The 19,983-nt window shown below is 38.8% G+C and overlaps 1 protein-coding gene across 8 annotated transcripts in view; it reads left to right on the top strand.

Moving 5' to 3' along the window:
• Positions 1-19,983, top strand: part of LRRC7 (leucine rich repeat containing 7) — a 631,844-nt gene that overhangs the window by 241,600 nt on the left and 370,261 nt on the right. For all 8 annotated transcript variants that reach the window (XM_070786332.1, XM_070786329.1, XM_070786328.1 and 5 more), the window contains one exon: positions 16,138-16,255. In XM_070786332.1, coding sequence (XP_070642433.1) covers positions 16,138-16,255 — 118 coding nt within the window. The remainder of the gene's footprint in view (positions 1-16,137; positions 16,256-19,983) is intronic.

Raw genomic sequence — 19,983 nt, 5'->3', positions numbered from 1 at the left:
AAGTAATGTAGAGATATGGGGATTTGCCCCAAATGCCTAACAACAGTTAAGCTAGGTCAAAATTGACATTTAAAGTGGTCCTGTTTATAGTCAACTTTTCATTTTTCCTATTTGTTTCTTGGTGCTATTAACTTGCTACCATCAAGTAAAGTAACCATGAATATGTAAGTTAAAGAATATGTTCATTTAAAAAATCTTAATGAAGTTTGTTATCAAGTAGAATGGCCATAGGAACCTTCTGTATCTTATATATTTAAACAGACAGCTCTTATTCCAGTAAAAGAGATAGATTCCCTTCCTTCTAAGACAGTGACAAAAGCTAAAATAAACTTGTTGTCCCAAAGGGAGAAACGATTCAACATTTGGAAAACTTGTTGCTGAGAAGATCTGTATTTTAAAAACAGCTGCAATGATAAAGGAGTATGTCGAGGCTGTATATTGTCACCCTGCTTATTTAACCTAAATGCAGAGTACATCAAGTGAAATGCCGGGCTGGATGAAGCACAAGCTAGAATCAAGATTGCCAGGAGAAATATCCATAACCTCAGATATACAGATGGCACCACCCTTATGGCAGAAAGTGAAGAAGAACTAAAGAGCCTCTTGATGAAAGTGAAAGAGGAGAGTGAAAAAATTGACTTAAAACTCAACATTCAGAAAATGAAGATCATGGCATCTGGTCCCATCACTTCATGGCAAATAGATGGGGAAACAATGGAAACAGTGAGAGATTTTATTTTGGGGGGCTCCAAAATCACTGCAGCTACTGAATGCAGCCATGAAATTAAAAGACACTTGCTCCTTGGAAGGAATGTTATGACCAACCTAGACAGCATATGAAAAAGCAGAGACATTACTTTGCCAACAAAAGTCCACCTAGTCAAGGCTATGGTTTTTCTAGTAGTCGTGTATGGATGTGAGTGTTGGACTATAAAGAAAGTTGAGTGCTAAACAATTGATGCTTTTCAACTGTGGTGTTGGAGAAGACTCTTGAGAGTCCCTTGGACTGCAAGGAGATCCAACCAGTTCATCCTAAAGGAAGTCAGTCCTGAATATTCATTGGAAGAACTGATGTTGAAGCTGAAACTCCAATACTTCGGCCACCTGATGCAAAGAACTGACTCACTGGAAAAGACCCTGATTCTGGGAAAGATGGAAGGCAGGAAAAGAAGGGGACGACAGAGGATGAGATAGTTGGATGGTATTACCGAATCGATGAACATGTCTGAGTAAGCACCAGGAGTTGGTGATGGACAGGGAAGCCTGGCATGCTGCAGTCTATCAGGTCACAAAGAGTTGGACACAACTGAGTGACTGAACTCACCTGAGGATAAAAAGACTGAGTGTTTATTGTAGTTGCCATCTAAGAATAGAGAGCTTCTGTACAATATATCCAATATTGCTAAAATGTACTGGAAGGGATTATAAGTTTCCTCCTCCCCTACAGCCTCAATCTTATTTGATACTACCAGCATTTACTATCTCCATACCTCTCACACCAGCCCACAGCTCCATTGCTGCTGGAGACCTTAAAGTGTTGTTGGATCATAAAATCCCCGCTTCTTTGACTGCCCATGTTACTGGCACCAAGTCTTCATGAGTCCTCTACCCAGTGTGTCTCCCTCCTAACTCTTCCTGATAGTGCCTTGACTAAAACTCTCATTATTTTTCACCTAGATATTTTCTCATTGTCCTTCTACCTGCTTCTCTGGTCAGAGGTGCCAGTTTCTCAAAAACAAAAATCTGAGTTAGTCCCTCCCTGCTTACGAACATTTAAGGGGTGGATTATAATGTGAGGGATTAGTGTAGAATCACTTAAAAAAGCACACAAATCCAAGCATCCCATATTTTCTAGGACAAGGGCAAAGTCCAGGAATGTTTCTCTTGGAATAAAATGTGTTTGCAAGGCCCTTGTTCTGTTGTAGTATTTATCTGTTTTGCGGTGGTTTAGTCTCTCAGCCGTGTCTGACTCTTTGCAACCCTTTGAACTGAAGCCCACCAGGCTCCTCTGTCCATGGGATTTCCCAGGCAAGAATACTGGAGCGGATTGCCATTTCCTTCTCCAGGGAATCTTCCTGACCCAGTGATCGAACCAGCATCTATTGTGTTCCTTTACTGTCAGGCAGGTTCTTTACTGACTGAGCCACCAGAGAAACCCAATCTATTTTTACTATATTGTGTTTTATTTTGTGTATTTATAACCCCTAGTTGACTGTATGGGCTTCCCTGGTGGCTCAGATAGTTAAGAATTTGCCCACAAGGCAGAGACCCATTTCGATCCCTGGGTCAGGAAGATCCTCTGGAGAAGGGAATGGCTACCCACTCCAATATTTTACCTGGAGAATCCCATGGACAGAAGATCCTGGTGGGCTACAGTCAATGGGGTTGCAAAGAGTCAGACATGACTGAGCAACTTTCACACACACAGTTGACTGTATACTTGAGGAAAGGGATACTTTGTTATTCCTCTTTGGGTTCTGACATTGTGTTTGTCACTGAGTTGATGTTCAAGAGGGCTTCCCTGGTGGCTCAGATGGTAAAGAATCTGACTGAATACAGATCAGGGTTTTATCGCTGGGTCAGGAAGATCCCCTGGAGGAGGGCATGGCTACCCACTCCAGTATTCTTTCCCGGAGAATTCCATGGACAGAGGAGCCTGGAGAGCTATAGTTTATGGGGTCGCAAAGAGTTGGACACGGCTGAGTGACTTAACACACACATACACACACACACAGATGTTCAAGAGATGCTCATTGAATATAAGCAGTCTGGAAGGAAGGGAAATGGGAAGGATAAAAAGGAAGGAGAGAGGGAAGGAAGGAAAGAGGAGGGAGGGAGAAAGTAAAGAAAGAAGTGAATGAATGTCATAATTGGAAGCCTACAATTTCACCAAGTGCCTACATTAGAATTATTTTTATTCTGTTATTTTTGAATTGGCTTTTTTATAACTAAAATAATTAATAATACCTATTAAACTAATTTAAAAAGCATTTTATTGTAATATGCACAAAATAATTATTTATTTGAACCAGCTTTCATTTCCAAACTCCAAATGAGTTTGGAAATGCTGCAGCCTGAACACTTTCAAGGGGATTCAAAGCAAGAACTTCTAAGAAACCAGCTATTCAGTAACACCAGCTTATTAGGCCATCACCTCTTTTCCCTGATGGAATCCACTTGTGCCAACATGGGGCATTAATAACACTCTCGTTGTACAACAATGACCTTACATCAAATTTCTCAGGAAAAGGGTTTATCTTTTCACAATTCACAGGCAACTCAGACTTTTAACATCTGTAGTAGGAAAAAATAAAACACCTTATTCTTTCTAAGGAATTACATTTTGAGATCTAACCATTCATATTCATGATGTCATCACTATGTCCTTAATTTTCCAAGCCTGAGCATAAAGGTGATAATAAAATATTAATCCAAATTATAGTGTGTTGCATTTATGTAGCAGTTCAGGGTTCACAAAGCACTATAACATGTACTCAGATTTACTCGAATTCAGGTCCTTGCTGTTAAAAGATAGTCACTGAATCCAAGTTTTCTTCCCTAACCCCTGTAGGATCATTATGATGGGCTGGAGATTCCCCCTCTTTCATTCACTTTCCCTCCCAGACAGCCACCGGCTGTCAGTTATCACTATTGTCTTTCCCTTGCATAGATCTGATGGCACAGAGGGAACAATATGCTGCAGTAGAAATAGCTTTGTGCCAGACGAAACTGAATTTGAATGCTGGTTCTGGCACTTTCTATATATATGACCCTGTAAAAGTTAACCTCCTAAATTTTCTCATATACAAAGCAGGGATAATAACACCTTCCTCACAATGTTGTTGCAAGAAGGAGATTCATATACTTTAAAATCTAGATTAGCGCCTTGCACCTGTATAATAAGCACTCAAGAAATGGCACTATCTTATTATTTGCCACCCACCCCCTGCCTCAGAATTTTCATGAAAGATCAACTGTTTACTGAGAAAATCCCATGTGTCAGGCATTGCATTATACACTGCAGATGCTGCAGAAACCAAAGAAGCTTACGGTCTAGTAATCCCAAAACAGGGGCATCCAGGCTTCAGTAGAGATTAATACAGAATGTTGTGAAAGTATCCACAAATAGAGCATGTAAACCAGTCTTAAGCTGTAACCAGAAAGGTGAGAGGGCCTGAGCTTGAATAAGAGGGTTGAGGGGAGGTGGGGGAGGGTGGGGTGGAAGAAAGCATCAGCTGGAGACCTGGCATTTACAAAAGTAAAGGAGAGCAGGTGGATACAGAATCTGACGCTGCTCAGTATAGCTGAAGATGTGGTCCCATAGGATGGCGGGAGGGAAGGTATGAGAAAGAAACAAGAGACAGTAGAATGAGAAGATGAGGCTCTAGAGAAGTAAAGGGTATTGAAAGCTGTATTGAGAAACTTGGGACTGTCCCAAAGAGAGGAGAGAGCCGCTGAATACAGTACAGGCAAGAGATGGACTTGCTCACATTTGCTTTTTTAGAAGTAGCACGGCATGACCTATCACAGAGGTCCTTAACCTGGTCCATAAAGCCATGCGTGGGCTTCCAGTGATTTGCAGGCTTCTTGAAATTGGCTGCAAATGTGTATGTTTGTGTGGATGTGTGTGTGTGTGTGTGTGTGTGTGTGTGTTTCTAGAGAGAGTGTCAGTAAGGTTGACTCAAAAATGATTAAAAATCACCATCTGAACAACTTCTTTGGGATAAAGCCCTGACTGCTTTTTTTTTTTTTAATTTTATTTTATTTTCAAACTCCACACAATTGTATTAGTTCTGCCAAACATCAAAATGAATCCATCACAGGTATACATGTGCTCCCCATCCTGAACCCTCCTCCCTGCTCCCTCCCCATACCATCCCTCTGGGTCGTCCCACTGCACTAGCCCCAAGCATCCAGTATCGTGCATTGAACCTGGACTGGCATCTCGTTTCATACATGATATTTTACATGTTTCAATGCCATTCTCCCAAATCTTCCCACCCTCTCCCTCTCCCACAGAGTCCATAAGACTGTTCCATACATCAGCGTCACTTTTGCTGTCTCGTACACAGGGTTATTGTTATCATCTTTCTAAATTCCATATATATGCGTTAGTATACTGTATTGGTGTTTTTCCTTCTGGCTTACTTCACTCTGTATAATAGGCTCCAGTTTCATCCACCTCATTAGAACTGATTCAAATGTATTCTTGCTTTTATTTTTTAATTTACATTAGAGTACAGCCCTGGGAGTTTGTGATGGACAGGGAAGCCTAGCAAAGTTTAGAAAAGAATCACTTTTAATTTTTTGCCATTCCTAACATACCTCTGGGCCTTTCCTCCTATTACAGCATCCTGAACTGCCCTGCTCTTCCCAATCTACCCCTACTTCCCCACCCTGCCTTCTGCTCACAGAACCTCATCTCTTTCAAAGCTTGGATGGACTGTTTCTTTCTTCTCTAGAAATTCCCTCTATCCCTTCCCCATTCTTCTCTAGCATAAACACAAGTCAGAGTCATAGAGTTCCGATCACCAAGCTAGAATGAGAGATAGACAAATAGACCAGTGGACTACAGATAGAAAATCTGAAGCCCTGTTGGAAATCCAACAGAATTTGTGTTGCAAATCAGTGGAAAAAATAATGCCCTATTTTTAAAATGGAACAACTGGTCATCTATAAAGAGAAAAGAATGGATCCTTACTTCACTTCATTCTCAAAAATAAATCCCAAATGAGTCAAATCAAAGCATTAAAACTTTTAGGAGGGAAAAAATAGGAGACCATCTGCACACACTAAAACTGAGAGATAAATTTGACTATTGTAAATGTCTTTTTATCAAAAACTACCATAAAAAGAATGGAATAATGAGCCATATTTTGAGAGAACTGTCAAAAAATTCATATTCAGAATATATGATGAACTCTTTTAAATGAATAAAACATGAAACAGTGTTCAGTTTTTTTAGTAATAGATAAACTGCATTACCATTTTACATACCACATATAGGAAAAAATAGTCTGAAAATGTCAAATTTTGGAAATAATGTGAGGAAATGAGAATTCTTATCCATGTTAATAGGACTTTGAATTGTTACAGTCACATTGCAAAAATAAAATTCTACTATTAGTAAACGTGAATGTATGCTTACCCACCTCAGAGAAACATTTGTATATGTGCACTAGGAGATATATATACACACTTAGCAATGTTGTTCAAAAAATTGGAAATAACTCAAAAGTCTGTGAACAGTAGAATATATGAGAAGATTGTGTTATATGAAGCATAAAGTAGTAAAGATGGATGAGTGGATTATATACATTAACATGGAATAATGTTAAAACACAGTATTGAATGAAAAGATCAAGCTGCAGAAGAAAGTATACCCCCATTATTTCATTTACATAACAATTAACAGACAAATCTCAGCAGTATATAAGTTTAGGATAACTAGTATAAAGATTAACAGACAAATCTTAACAGTATCTATGTTTAGGATTACTAGACCTGTGGTAAAAGAAGAGAGAATGAGAAATTGGTTACTTTTGGTGGATCAGGTAGATGACAAGGGACATGGTTTGGAGGAGAATAAAGTAGCTTTCTTAAACTGGTTTGAGGAATATGGCTCTTTGTTTTATCATCATAATTTAAAAAATATGTATTATATACATTCCTGTGTATATAGATTTCACATTAAAAAATTAAAAAGATAAAGACCATTATAAGATACATGCAATGACCTGGAAATGATGTGGTTCCTCTGTTTAAGGAGCTCCCAGTCTGGGCTTGTTTCCTGCTTCATAGACCACTGTGGGTTGTGAGGGACTTGTTTCTTTATTGTTCCTACTGAGTTGGACATGACTGAGTGACTGAACTGATACTGGTACTACATTCTATTAATATTTTTCTGTCTTTTTAAGCTGCAGGCTTATTTAACTCTTTCATTTTCATCCAAAATAGCATTTGCACCCGTTAAACAACATCTTCCCATTTCTCCCACCATTGTTTTATTACTATGAGTTCAACTTTTTTAGATCCCACATTCAAGTGAAATCATACAGAAAATATTTATTTTTCTCTGCCTGACTTATTTCACTTTGCATAATGCCTTCAAGTTCCATCCATTTTGTCACAAAAGATGGGACTTTATCTTTTTTATGGATGAATAATATTCCATTGTGTATACAGTTGACTCTTGAACAACATAGGGATTATGGGCACAGACCCCCACACAGTTGTAAATCTGTATATTGTCCTCCCTTGGTATCTATGTGGGATTGGTTTCAGACTTGCCACAGATACCAAAATCTGTGGATGTCAAGTTCCATAGTTGGTTCTCCAGATCCATGGTTCTATATGTGAGGATTCAACCAATCATGCATTCTGTAGCACATATAGTATATGTGTGTGTGTGTATAGATCTCATATCTTTATCCATTCATCTGCTTATAACACAGGTTTTTCTATGTCTTGTCTACAGGGAACATGGGGGTGCAAACACATCTTCAAGATAGCATTTTTATTTCCTTTGTATATATACCCAGAAATGGGATTACTGTATCATATGGTAGTTCTGTTTTTAATATCTTGAGGCTCCTCCATGCTGGTTTTCATGATGACTCTGCCAATTTACATTCCCACCAACAAGGTACACAGTTTCCCTTTTCTCTGCTTCTTTGTTATCACTTGTTGTGTCTTGTCTTTTTAATAACAAGTGTGAGTCCTTATCTGATTGTGGTTTTGATTTGCATTTCCCTGATGACCAGTAATGACAAGCTTCTTTTCATGTACCTGTTGGCCATCGGTATGTTTTCTTTGGAAAAGTGTATATTCAAATATTTTGCCAATTTTTTAATTAGATTTTTTAGTATTGAGTTGTATGAGTTTCATGTATATTTTGGATATTAACCCCTTTTCAGATAAAGGTTTGCAGGTATTTTCTCCCATTCTGTATGTTTTATTTCTGCTGGTCACTTCTTTTGCTCTACACAAACTTTTTGGTTTCATGTAGTCCTACTTGTTTATTTTTGCTTTTTTTGTCTGTGCTTTTTGTGTCATACACAAAAAATCTTTGCCAATACCAATGTCAAGGAGCTTTTCTCCTATCTTTTCTTCTAGAAATTCTACAGTTTCAGGTCTTATATTTAAGGCAGTAATTCATTTTGAGTCATTTCTGTGACTGGCATAAGATAGGAGTACAATTTCATTCTTCCACTTGCAGTTATCCAGTTTTCCCAACACCATTTAATGAAGAGCCTATCCTTTCCACATTGCATCTTTTTGGCTCCCTTGTCAAATATTAATTGACCATACATGAGTGGGTTCATTTCTGGGCTCTCAGTTCTATTCCATTCATCTACATACCTATTTTTATGCCATTATCATACTTTTTTCTATTTTGACCTACATTGATGTTTTAATCCCACAAGTAGACATTTTGTTTTTGTTTTATTCTTTTTCTCCCCATCTTTTTTATTCATACTCTTCTTCCTTCCTCCCTTTCTCCCTCTCTCTTTTCCCTTCTTGCCAACCTTCCTTCCCTCCCTCTTTCCTTTCCTCCCTTCTCCCTTCCTCCCTTCTCACCTCACTCAAGACTGAGAAAGTTATATATTCACCACTGACTCTTTTTGCAGAACCCAGAGTTTTTCCTTCCCTTACTGAAGTATCACCCATAGGAGAATCCAACTGTGTATAGAGTGGTCTCTTAGCCAGTCTCCAACCTCTGTTGAGACCCCAAGCAGTCTTCTATCTTCCACTGGCAGAAAAAACAACAACAACAACAAAACAACCCTTAGTCTTCATCCACCAGAGACCAACAGGTACCACCAGAGCAGAAGCTACATACAGACCCACTCAACTCTGTGTAGTAACATTTTCTTGTTATTCTGGAATTTGAGAAATTCCAGTATTTCAGCCAGGGCTCAGCTATGCATTAAAGGAATGTGTGTGTGTGTGTGTGTGTGTGTGTGTGTGTGTGTGTGTAATTTATTGTACTAAAAAATTTTCCTTTGAATATTTAGTCTACCATGCTGAAATAGGAATTGATGGGAATCTCATGTCCTTATGCTCAGTGTTGAAATAGACCATATCATATACTAGGTGTTCAATAAACATATTTTAAATGCATATGGATGTTGTAGACATAGAGAATTCCCTTCACAATCCTAATATCTTCATGCTGTCAAGTATATATTTGAAACTAGTTTGAGTTACACAGTCTTTGTTTTTTTTTTTTTTTTTCTGTGTGCTATTTATTTTTATTTTTTTCTTTCGTTTTTTTTAAATTTTATTTTATTTAACTTTACAATATTGTATTGGTTTTGCCATATATCAAAATGAATCTGCCACAGGTATACATGTGTTCCCCATCCTGAACCCCCCTCCCTCCTTCCTCCCCATACCATCCCTCTGGGTCGTCCCAGTGCACCAGCCCCAAGCATCCAGTATCGTGCATCGAACCTGGACTGGCGACTCGTTTCATTTATGATATTATCCATATTTCAATGCCATTCTCCCAAATCATCCCACCCTCTCCCTCTCCCACAGAGTCCAAAAGACGGTTCTATACATCAGTGTCTCTTTTGCTGTCTCATATACAGGGTTATTGTTACCATTTTCTAATTTCCATATATATGCATTAGTATACTGTATTGGTGTTTTTCTTTTTTTTTTTTTTCAGTGTTACAGCTCTATTTTATTTAGAAGATAGCAGGAGAGAGAGAGAGAGAGAGAGAAAAGAGCGCACGCACGCGGGAGAGAGAGTCTGAGAGAAAGCGCTTTGGCTCCTCCTTTTATATGTTTTTTTCCTCCACCTGGGCCTGCTCTATGCAAATTGGGCTTAGCCAGGAGTGCTGTTTGTTCTGTTTGTTCTGCCTGAAGTCTTCACTCTGTTCCTTGGACCTTCCTTGTCTTTTAGCCGCCGCCATTTTGGACTCCTTTTCCCTATTCTACCTACCTAACATTCCCCCCTCAAGAGATGGGAGGCCCAATTCCTTGGGAATAGGGGCGTTGAGGTCTTTCTGGCTACTTCCTGCTGAACTGGGGCAGCGAGGGGTATTGGGCCTCCCCTTCTTGCTAGTCCCAAGCCTCAGAGTCCTTATAGCGGTGTCCAAGGGTGTGTGATATTTTCCGTGGTCAGCTGTAGTTTTATATCTTTGTTGAACTGGCACTGCATGTTGTAGCTGGTTGACCTGGGCAGAGACAAAACAGGTTAGACAATTGATAGTACATGGAATAATCGTAAGCATCATCAATATAGCATAACAAGGACTAGTAGGGACATTGGTCAATTTTAAATTCACATTGCCAGGATAGCTGAAGTCCCTCCTTGTTCAAGGATCAGAAGATCTATCTCCTGTCTGTTTTGGAGTACAGTCTCTGTCAAGCTGTGTTGGCTCCTTAGAGTTATCCTGAGAAATATTATCCCCAGAAACCAGATTTTGGGGGTGTTCATTAGAATGACACTCATTGGTAGTTCTGAATAGGTCTGAACAGGAGAAGGAGGCCAAGGAGAAGGAGGCCAAGGCCCAGGAGAAGGAGAGAAAGAAAGAGACAAGGCATGCCCAGATGCTGGCCGCCTCCAGAGAAGCCCTATGGCAAACCCCGAGTCCTTGAAGGACAAGGCACGAGACAGATGCCTGATCTGTAGACAGGTGGGGCATTGGGCCAAAGAGTGTCCAAACCGTGACAAGTCTCCTAGAACGGCTTGCCACAATGCCATCAACTGGGACATTGGGCGGCACTCTGCCCTGGGGACCCCAAGAGCCTCAAGGTCAAGCGCCAAGCCTACCCTCGCGATGGTTCAAGAGGACTGAAGCAGCCCGCTCCAGCCAACCCACCTGTCCCAGATAACCATCACGGGGCTGGAGCCAAGGGTGTTTTTCTTTCTGGCTTACCTCACTCTGTATAATAGGCTCCAGTTTCATCCACCTCATTAGAACTGATTCAAATGTATTCTTTTTAATGGCTGAGTAATACTCCATTGTGTATATGTACCACATATGTATCCATTCATCTGCTGATGGACATCTAGGTTGCTTCCATGTCCTGGCTATTATAAACAGTGCTGCGATGAACATTGGGGTACACGTGTCTCTTTCCCTTCTGGTTTCCTCAGTGTGTATGTCCAGCAGTGGGATTGCTGGATCATAAAGCAGTTCTATTTCCAGTTTTTTAAGGAATCTCCACACTGTTCTCCATAGTGGCTGTACTAGTTTGCATTCCCACCAACAGTGTAAGAGGGTTCCCTTTTCTCCACACCCTCTCCAGCATTTATTATTTGTAGACTTTTGGATTGCAGCCATTCTGACTTCTTTGAAATGGTACAGTTCAGTTCAGTTCAGTCGCTCAGCCGTGTCCGACTTTTTGTGACCCCATGAATCGCAGCATGCCAGGCCTCCCTGTCCATCACCAACTCCCGGAGTTCACCCAGACTCACGTCCATCAAGTCAGTGATGCCATCCAGCCATCTCATCCTCTGTCGTCCCCTTCTCCTCCTGCCCCCAATCCCTCCCAGCGTCAGAGTCTTTTCCAATGAGTCAACTCGTTGTATGAGGTGGCCAAAGTACTGGAGTTTCAGCTTTAGCATCATTCCTTCTAAAGAAATCCCAGGGCTAATATCCTTCAGAATGGACTGGTTGGATCTCCTTGCAGTCCAAGGGACTCTCAAGAGTCTTCTCCAACACCACAGTTCAAAAGCATTAATTCTTCGGCACTCAGCCTTCTTCACAGTGCAACTCTCACATCCATACATGACCACAGGAAAAATCATAGCCTTGACTAGACGGACCTTTGTTGGCAAAGTAATGTCTCTGCTTTTCAATATGCTGTCTAGGTTGGTCATAACTTTCCTTCCAAGGAGTAAGCGTCTTTTAATTTCATGGCTGCAGTCACCATCTGCAGTGATTCTGGAGCCCAAAAAAGTAAAGTCTGACACTGTTTCCACTGTTTCCCCATCTATTTCCCATGAAGTGATGGGACCAGATGCCATGATCTTCGTTTTCTGGATATTGAGCTTTAAGCCAACTTTTTCACTCTCCTCTTTCACTTTCATCAAGAGACTTTTTAGTTCCTCTTCACTTTCTGCCATAAGGGTGGTGTCATCTGCATATCTGAGGTTATTGATGTTTCTCCCGGCAATCTTGATTCCAGCTTGTGCTTCTTCCAGTCCTGCGTTTCTCATGATGTACTCTGCATAGAAGTTAAATAAGCAGGGTGACAATATACAGCCTTGACGTATTCCTTTTCCTATTTATAACCAGTCTGTTGTTCCATGTCCAGTTCTAACTGTTGTTTCCTGACCTGCATACAAATTTCTCAAGAGGCAGATCAGGTGGTCTGGTATTCCCATCTTTTTCAGAATTTCCCACAGTTTATTGTGATCCACACAGATACTACAAACACATTATCCCTCTTTTGCCTTTATCTGGTTATCTTGTGCTGGCTCTTAGGTGATACACATTTTTTAATTACCTCTTCCAGATATACTTTCATGAGTCAACCTCATCACCATCGTCAATGTGAATTTGAGCAGACTTCTACAAGTGTGTTCTCATTACATCTGATATTTACCTTAGCATAGTCTTTTCACATTGTATTTCATATCTAAATATTACACTGTAAGCTGATCTACTGAGCTCAATTGCTGTGTCTTATTCATTTTATGTCCCTTGCACTTAGCATATTGTTCAGTTTTGTGGCAGATATCAATGAATGGTTTTCCATAAATTAATGAATAACACTTTTTAGAATGTGCATTTTTGGTCCCAAATATGTTTTATTTTCAACAGTTAGGCCTTTCTTTTTTGTATCAGCTCCCTTACAAACACCTAACAATTCCTGTTTGGAGTCAGTAATTTAAATTGCATAGTCTTCTCAAACCAGTTTCTGTCAGAGTTAAATTGCTTCCTTCAGTCCAAGAAAAAGAACACTTTAGTACTCAAGTATTTTAAGATTCAAAACAATTTTTTTTTAATGGGAAGTATCATTAGTAAATTAAAGGCAGAATAACCATAATCATTAAGAGTTTTACTTTAATTAACTATTAATTATACTTGCTGTTTTATACTATATTGAAGAATTTATGATAATTCTTTACCTCATTTTCATTCAAAGTTTGAATATTTAAAGAACCTTTAAGATGCCTTCTTTCTTTGCCAGCTTATAGACATCATGACTCATATTCAAGAGTTCACTGCTTTGTTTATTAAATTTAGATTCCATTGAGATTGTTTGTCTATCTGAAACTTCCAAACCAGTGAAGTACCACTTAAACTAGAATTTAGTGCTTTCCTCATTTTCACTTTACTTACCTAAGTATACTTTCAAATATATTTATTCAACATACAGTATGTGTAGGGCACTATGTCAGTCACTTTGTTATATACAAAGGTGAAATAAATTGATACTAAGATGAATCAGATGTGACTCCTGCCTTCAGAGACCTCATCATCTAGAAAAGTAAGGAATAGATTATTATGCAAATATATATATATATTTCTGTATTAACATGTAAATATTACTAAAGACTAACAGTTATCAAGCTCTTACTATGTGCCAAATGTAGTTTTACATTTTTACAAGTAATTCATTTTATCAAATCCAAGGTTATTGATTATAAGATACAGCATTACCATTATTATAGTACCATGAAGGGAAAAAACACTGCTTTAAAAATATAACAATCTAGATTGGGAGATGAATCCCAAATATCAAAGATGTTAATATGTGAAAAAGTGCAAGACTTAAAATTGACGACAGGCATTAGAGGTAAAGAACCTGCCTGCCAATGCAGGAGACAGAAGAGATGCACATTCGATCCCTGGATAAGGAAGATCACCTGGAGGAGGACATTGCAACCAACTCCAGTATTCTTGCCTGGAGAATCCCATAGACAGAAGAAGCTGGCATGCTATGGTCCAAAGGGTCACAAAGAGTTGGGCATGACTGAAGTGACTTAGCACGCATGCACACACAAAGTAACTCATTTAATTCTCTCAACAATCTTTCAAGTAAGGTAATGTTATCCCCATTTTACAGATGAGGAAATTGATAGAGTTCAGAGATGTTAGGCAACTTTCCCAAGATCATACAGATAGTAGATAAGTGGGGATTGAATCCACATCAGCCTGATTCCAATGCCATGCTCTTAACCACTGTACCATAACTGTCTTGGATCTCTTAATGTACTAGTGAGTTCAGAAATTCCCAAACCTTTTCTTCCTGATGTGGCTTCATTTAAAATTGAAGAAGAATGTAGCCTCTATTAATTCTTGAGATAAGCTGAGAATTTAGTTGAGAAAATAAGACTTGAATTTACAGATTGAAAGAAAAAGAATGTTTTGAAAATAATTTATCTGAATTTTGCATAAAATGGTTATAATATACTAAGGAGTAACTAATACAATTTACCAGTATCAACCAAGATCAATAGGGTTGATTTAAAAAAAAAAAATATGTATATATATATATATATATATATATATATATATATATATATATATCTGCAGCTATAACTAACCATGTTGCATGTAGTGCAATGGTCTTAATAGAATGATAGACCCTGGACAAAAATTTAAGTTAACTTTGGCCATGAGTGTAGACATTTTTTTTCCCTATATATTAAGGGAAAATTAGTGGAAACTGTCCATTGAAGTTCTCTTTTTTAGATTTTATAAAAGTAAGTAGCAATATTTCTATGGAGAATATTGAAATTCTAGCACTACATGAGATATTGCAAATGAGCTTTGTAAGGAGCCAAAAATGACAAACATATTTATCCCAAATAACAACTAACACAATATATTTTGTAAAAAAAAATCTGAGTTAAGAAATAATAACCATGTACTATATAAATTATGAATTATGTGTGAGAACAAGCAATAGTTAAATGTACTGTTTGCCAATTGCATAGTCATGGATACCAGAGACTTCATCTGTGGAAATTTAGCAAAACAGAATTAGAAATGTTAAACAGAAAAGATCTCATTAAGATAATTCTTTCAGAAATGAATAAGAAATTTCAGTCCCAGATGTTCAAATCTTGAGTAGTCAAGGTGAAATGGACATAGCGAAAAAAATCTAACTGCATTATTTCCAGAAACAAGATACTGGAAAAACCTACATAAAAAATAACCCGATCACTATTATTTCTTGGGTTTCCCTGGTGGCTCATATAATAAAGAATCTACCTGCAATGAGACTCAGGTTAAGTCCCTGGGTAAGGAAGATCCCCTGAAGAAGCAACTGGCTACCCATTCCAGTATTCTTTCATGGGAAATCCCTGGCAGGTTACGGTCCATGGGGTTGCAGATTCAGACATGACTGAGTGACTAACTTGAAACCTGAGAACTAACTAACAGGTGACTAACTTGGAACTAACTTATTAAAAATGATGATTTTTATCTTCATCCCAGACCCATCATATCAGTATTTCGTTGGGCAAAACCCAAGGAGCCACATTTTAACAAGCACCTCCACCCACCAGTGATTAAAACCATGCTGGATTTGAGAACCATTGCATTACCACTTGACTCGTCCCCAACTAGTACTTTTGGATTCGTGGCAGAAATGAACCACTAGTGGTCATTTTTTTCATTAAATATCAGAGATTAAATGTTTCATTTGCTAGATATTTATGACGCAGTGTGGGGTACACAAAAGAAATGTGAGTGCATATATTCAACTGTATTGCATTTCTTGCATGTCTGATAAACAGCTGTTTGACATGATTAAATGGAAGTAATTTGTGGTTGTGGTGAAAGAGAATTGAGGTAATCCTGGTAGCTGAGGGAATAAAAAGGAAGTGGCTACTTGAGAAATTATTTCAAAGAAAAAAAAATCGATTGGTTCACTGGCAAATTAAACATGAATGTCAAACCGAAGGGGGAAATATTGAATACCTTGGGTGGCGAATCTGGGTAGCAGAGAATAGGGAGGGACTAATATGGGGATGGAATGTGCAAAAATTCTGAAAAGAATCCAGACTATTCTGTGGAAGGGTGTGGAAGAAAGTGAGACTTTTGTACTGGTCCTTTTATTACCACATTGGTAAAGATGGTGAATTGAATGTTGCTTCTAAGTTTATATATAAATGGATTTAACCAAATTAAGATCTCATCAATTATTATTTTCTTTTCACAGCAATTGTTCAACTGTCAAGCTCTAAAAAAGCTAAGTATTCCTGACAATGACCTTTCAAATCTGCCAACCACTATCGCTAGTTTAGTAAACCTTAAAGAACTCGACATCAGTAAAAATGGTAAGATCTTCAGTTCATCTATAAATAACTTGAATTTTTAACTGAAAATTTGCTTTAAATGTTTTCTCTTAGAAAATGATATAACACCTTTTCCTTGTTTATGTTACAACCCTAACTTAATGTTTGTTGAAAAACTAAATCCTGAATTATAAAACTGAAGACAGAAAACTTCTCTCCCCTCCTTTTACTAATGTCCTTGACTCACTCAGGCCTTATTTCCCCTTGCATTCAGATATGTGATTTAACCTCTCTAAGATTATTTTAGTGACGTTACATTGTATATTTTCCTCATTCTTTGAGGAAAAGTTTTTCCAACATGTTTCAGGTACCACCGGCTCAATAGTGAAGTGTGAAGTCGCTCAGTCATGTCCGACTCTTTGCGACCCCATGGGCTGTAGCCTACCAGGCTCCTCTGTCCATGGGATTTTCCAGGCAGTAGTCCTAGAGTGGATTGCCATTTCCTTCTCCAGGGGATCTTCCCAACCCAGGGATCGAACGTGGGTCTCCCGCATTGTAGGCCACCCGCTCAATAAGGCCTACCCATTCACCCTTTTTGGCACTGGGGCCTTAGAGAACATCTAATCTCCCTGTCTCTGCTCCTTTTTCTCCCATAGCAGTGACCATCTTCTCAATACATATAATTTACTTATTTTTTTATGGTTTTGTCCCCTCTCTCTTGCCCCAAAACATAAACTACATATGTGACAGGAGGGATATTACTCTGTTTTAGTCACTGATGTATCTCGGATATTTAGAGCAATACCTGGTGAATAATAAGCGCTCAGTAGTATTTGTTATAACTTTGGCCAAACATTATATCTGGTGATTCGGTTGATATTCGTGTTAATGATGTTTTCTTCTTAATGTTTTTGGGAGTCTCCTGTGTTCTCATATGTTCATTAAATCCTCATTTTCTTCCAAATGAACATGGCCCTCCATTTTATTAGAATAAAGCAAGGATCAGTCAAAAAAGGTTATATCTAGGCATTATGAGGATATAAAGCAGGACTCCTCTGTCATTAAGCTAGTTGGTTAAACTTTATGTGTGTATGTATGTATTGCTTTGTTAAGTTAAGGCATTATTATTGGGGCCAAAGAAACAGTCATAAACAAAGCAGAACCTTGCCTTCATGAAACTTACATTCTAGAACATGCATTCGACATTAAATAAATAGTTAAAAGGAAAGATATACCCATTTGAAAGCAGAGTTCTAAAGAATAGCAAGGAGCAGAGCGATAAGAAAGCCTTTCTCAGTGATGAATGCAAAGAAATAGAGGAAAACAATAGAATGGGAAAGACTAGAGATCTCTTCAAGAAAATTAGAGATGCCAAGGGAATATTTCATGCAAAGATGGGCACAATAAAGTTCAGAAATGGTATGGACCTAACAGATGCAGAAGGTATTAAGAAGAGGTGGCAAGAATACACAGAAGAACTGTACAAAAAAGATCTTCACGATACAGATAACCACAGTGGTGTGATAACCAACCTAGAGCCAAATATCCTGGAATACGAAGTCAAGTGGGCCTTAGGAAGCATCGTGACGAACAAAGCTAGTGGAGGTGATAGAATTCCAGTTGAGCTATTTCAAATTCTAAAAGATGATGCTGTGAAAGTGCTGCACTCAATATGCCAGCAAATTTGGAAAACTCAGCTATGACCACAGGACTGGAAAAGGGCAGTTTTCATTCCAGTCCCAAAGAAAGGCAATGCCACAGAATGCTCAAACTACTGCACAGTTGCACTCATCTCACACGCTAGTAAAGTATTGCTCAAAATTCTCCAAGCCAGGCTTCAATATTGTGTGAACTGTGAACTTGCAGATGTTCAAGCTTGATTTAGAAAAGGCAGAGGAACCAGAGATCAAATTGCCAACATCCATTGTATCATAGAAAAAGCAAGGGAGTTCCAGAAAAACACCTTCTTCTGCTTTATTGACTATGCCAATGCCTTTGACTGTGTGAATCACTACAAACTGTGGAAAATTCTGAAAGAGATGGGAATACCATACCAGCTGACCTGCCTCCTGAGAAGTCTGTATGCAGGTCAGGAAGCAACAATTAGAACTGGACATGGAACAGTAGACTGTTCCAAATAGGGAAAGGAGTATGTTAAGGCTGTATATTGTTTTACCCTGCTTATTTAACTTACAGGCAGAGTATATCATGAGAAATGCTGGTGTGGATGAAGCACAAGCTGGAATCAAGATTGCTTGGAGAAATATCAATAACCTCAGATATGCAGATGACACCGCTCTTATGGCAGAAAGCAAAGGACTAAAGAGCCTCTTGATGAAAGTGAAAGATGAGACTGAAAAAGCTGGCTTAAAACTCAACATTTGGAAAAGATCATGGCATCTGGTCCCATCACTTCATGGCAAATAGATGGTGAAACAATGGAAACAGTGGCAGATTTTATTTTTGGGGGGCTCCAAAATCACTGCAGATGGTGACTGCAGCCATGAAATTAAAAGACACTTGCTCCTTGGAAAAATAGTTATGACCAACCTAGACAACATATGAAAAAGCAGAGACATTACTTTGCCAACAAAGGTCCATTTAGTCAAAATTATGGTTTTTCCAGTAGTCATGTATGGATGTGAGAGTTGAACTATAAAGAAAGCTGAGTGCCTAAAAATAGATGCATTTGAAATATGTTGTTGGAGAAGACTCTTGAGAGTCCCTTGGACTGCACGGAGATCCAACCAGTCCATCCTAAAGGAAGTCAGTCCTGAATATTCATTGAAAGGACTGATGCTGAAGCTGAAACTCCAATACTTTGGCCACCTGATGCGAAGAGCTGACTCATTGGAAAATACCCTGATGCTGGGAAAGATTGAAGGCAATAGGAGAAGAGGATAACAGAGGATGAAATGATTGGATGGCATCACTGACTCAACGGGCATGAGTTTGAGTAAACTCCAGGAGTTGGTGATGGACACAGAGACCTGGTGTGCTGCAGTCCATGGGGTCGCAAAGAGTCAGACGCAACTGAGCAACTAAACTGAACTGAACTGAAATAATTATCAGTGATTAAGTAAAAATTGAGTTAAAGATAGATTGAAAGTGAAAGACATGCATATTAGTAGGACATAATCCAGTCAGTGTAGTTAGATAAAGTTACCCTAAGAAATAATAACTAAATCCAGCCATGACAGATAATAGTTGTTATTCAGTGGGTATAAAGTTTCATTTGTACTGGGTGAATAACTTCTAGAGATTCACCATCCTACATCGTGCCCATAGGTTAAATTACAGTATTGTGCACTTCAGAATAACTGGTGTTATCCCAATGTCCTTCTTGATTTGATTTTCTTAATAGTCTTTATGAGTAACCAACATAGTGTATTTTAACTTGTTTATGTATTATTATCTGTGCTGTCCTTAGTCACTCAGTTGTGTCTGATTCTTTGCCACCCCATGGACTATAGCCTGCTATGCTCCTTTGTCCATGGGGATTTTCCAAGCAAGAATACTGGAGTGGGTTGGTTGCCATGCCCTCCTCCATAGGATCTTCCAAAGCCAGGGTTTGAACCCAGTTTTCCCCCATGGCAGGTGGATTCTTTACTGTCTGAGCCACAGGGAAGCCAAAGAATACTGGAGTGGGTAGCCTATCCCTTCTCTAGCATATCTTCCTGACCAAGGAATTGAACCAGGGTCTCCTGCATTGCAGGTGGATTCTTTAGCAGTTGAGCTACCAGGGAAGCCCTATATATTTTTTAGATTCC

The sequence above is a fragment of the Bos indicus genome, chromosome 3 (assembly GCF_029378745.1).
Source record: "Bos indicus isolate NIAB-ARS_2022 breed Sahiwal x Tharparkar chromosome 3, NIAB-ARS_B.indTharparkar_mat_pri_1.0, whole genome shotgun sequence".
NCBI classification, from domain to species: Eukaryota; Metazoa; Chordata; class Mammalia; order Artiodactyla; family Bovidae; genus Bos; species Bos indicus.
This window is presented reverse-complemented; position numbering and strand designations above follow the sequence as displayed.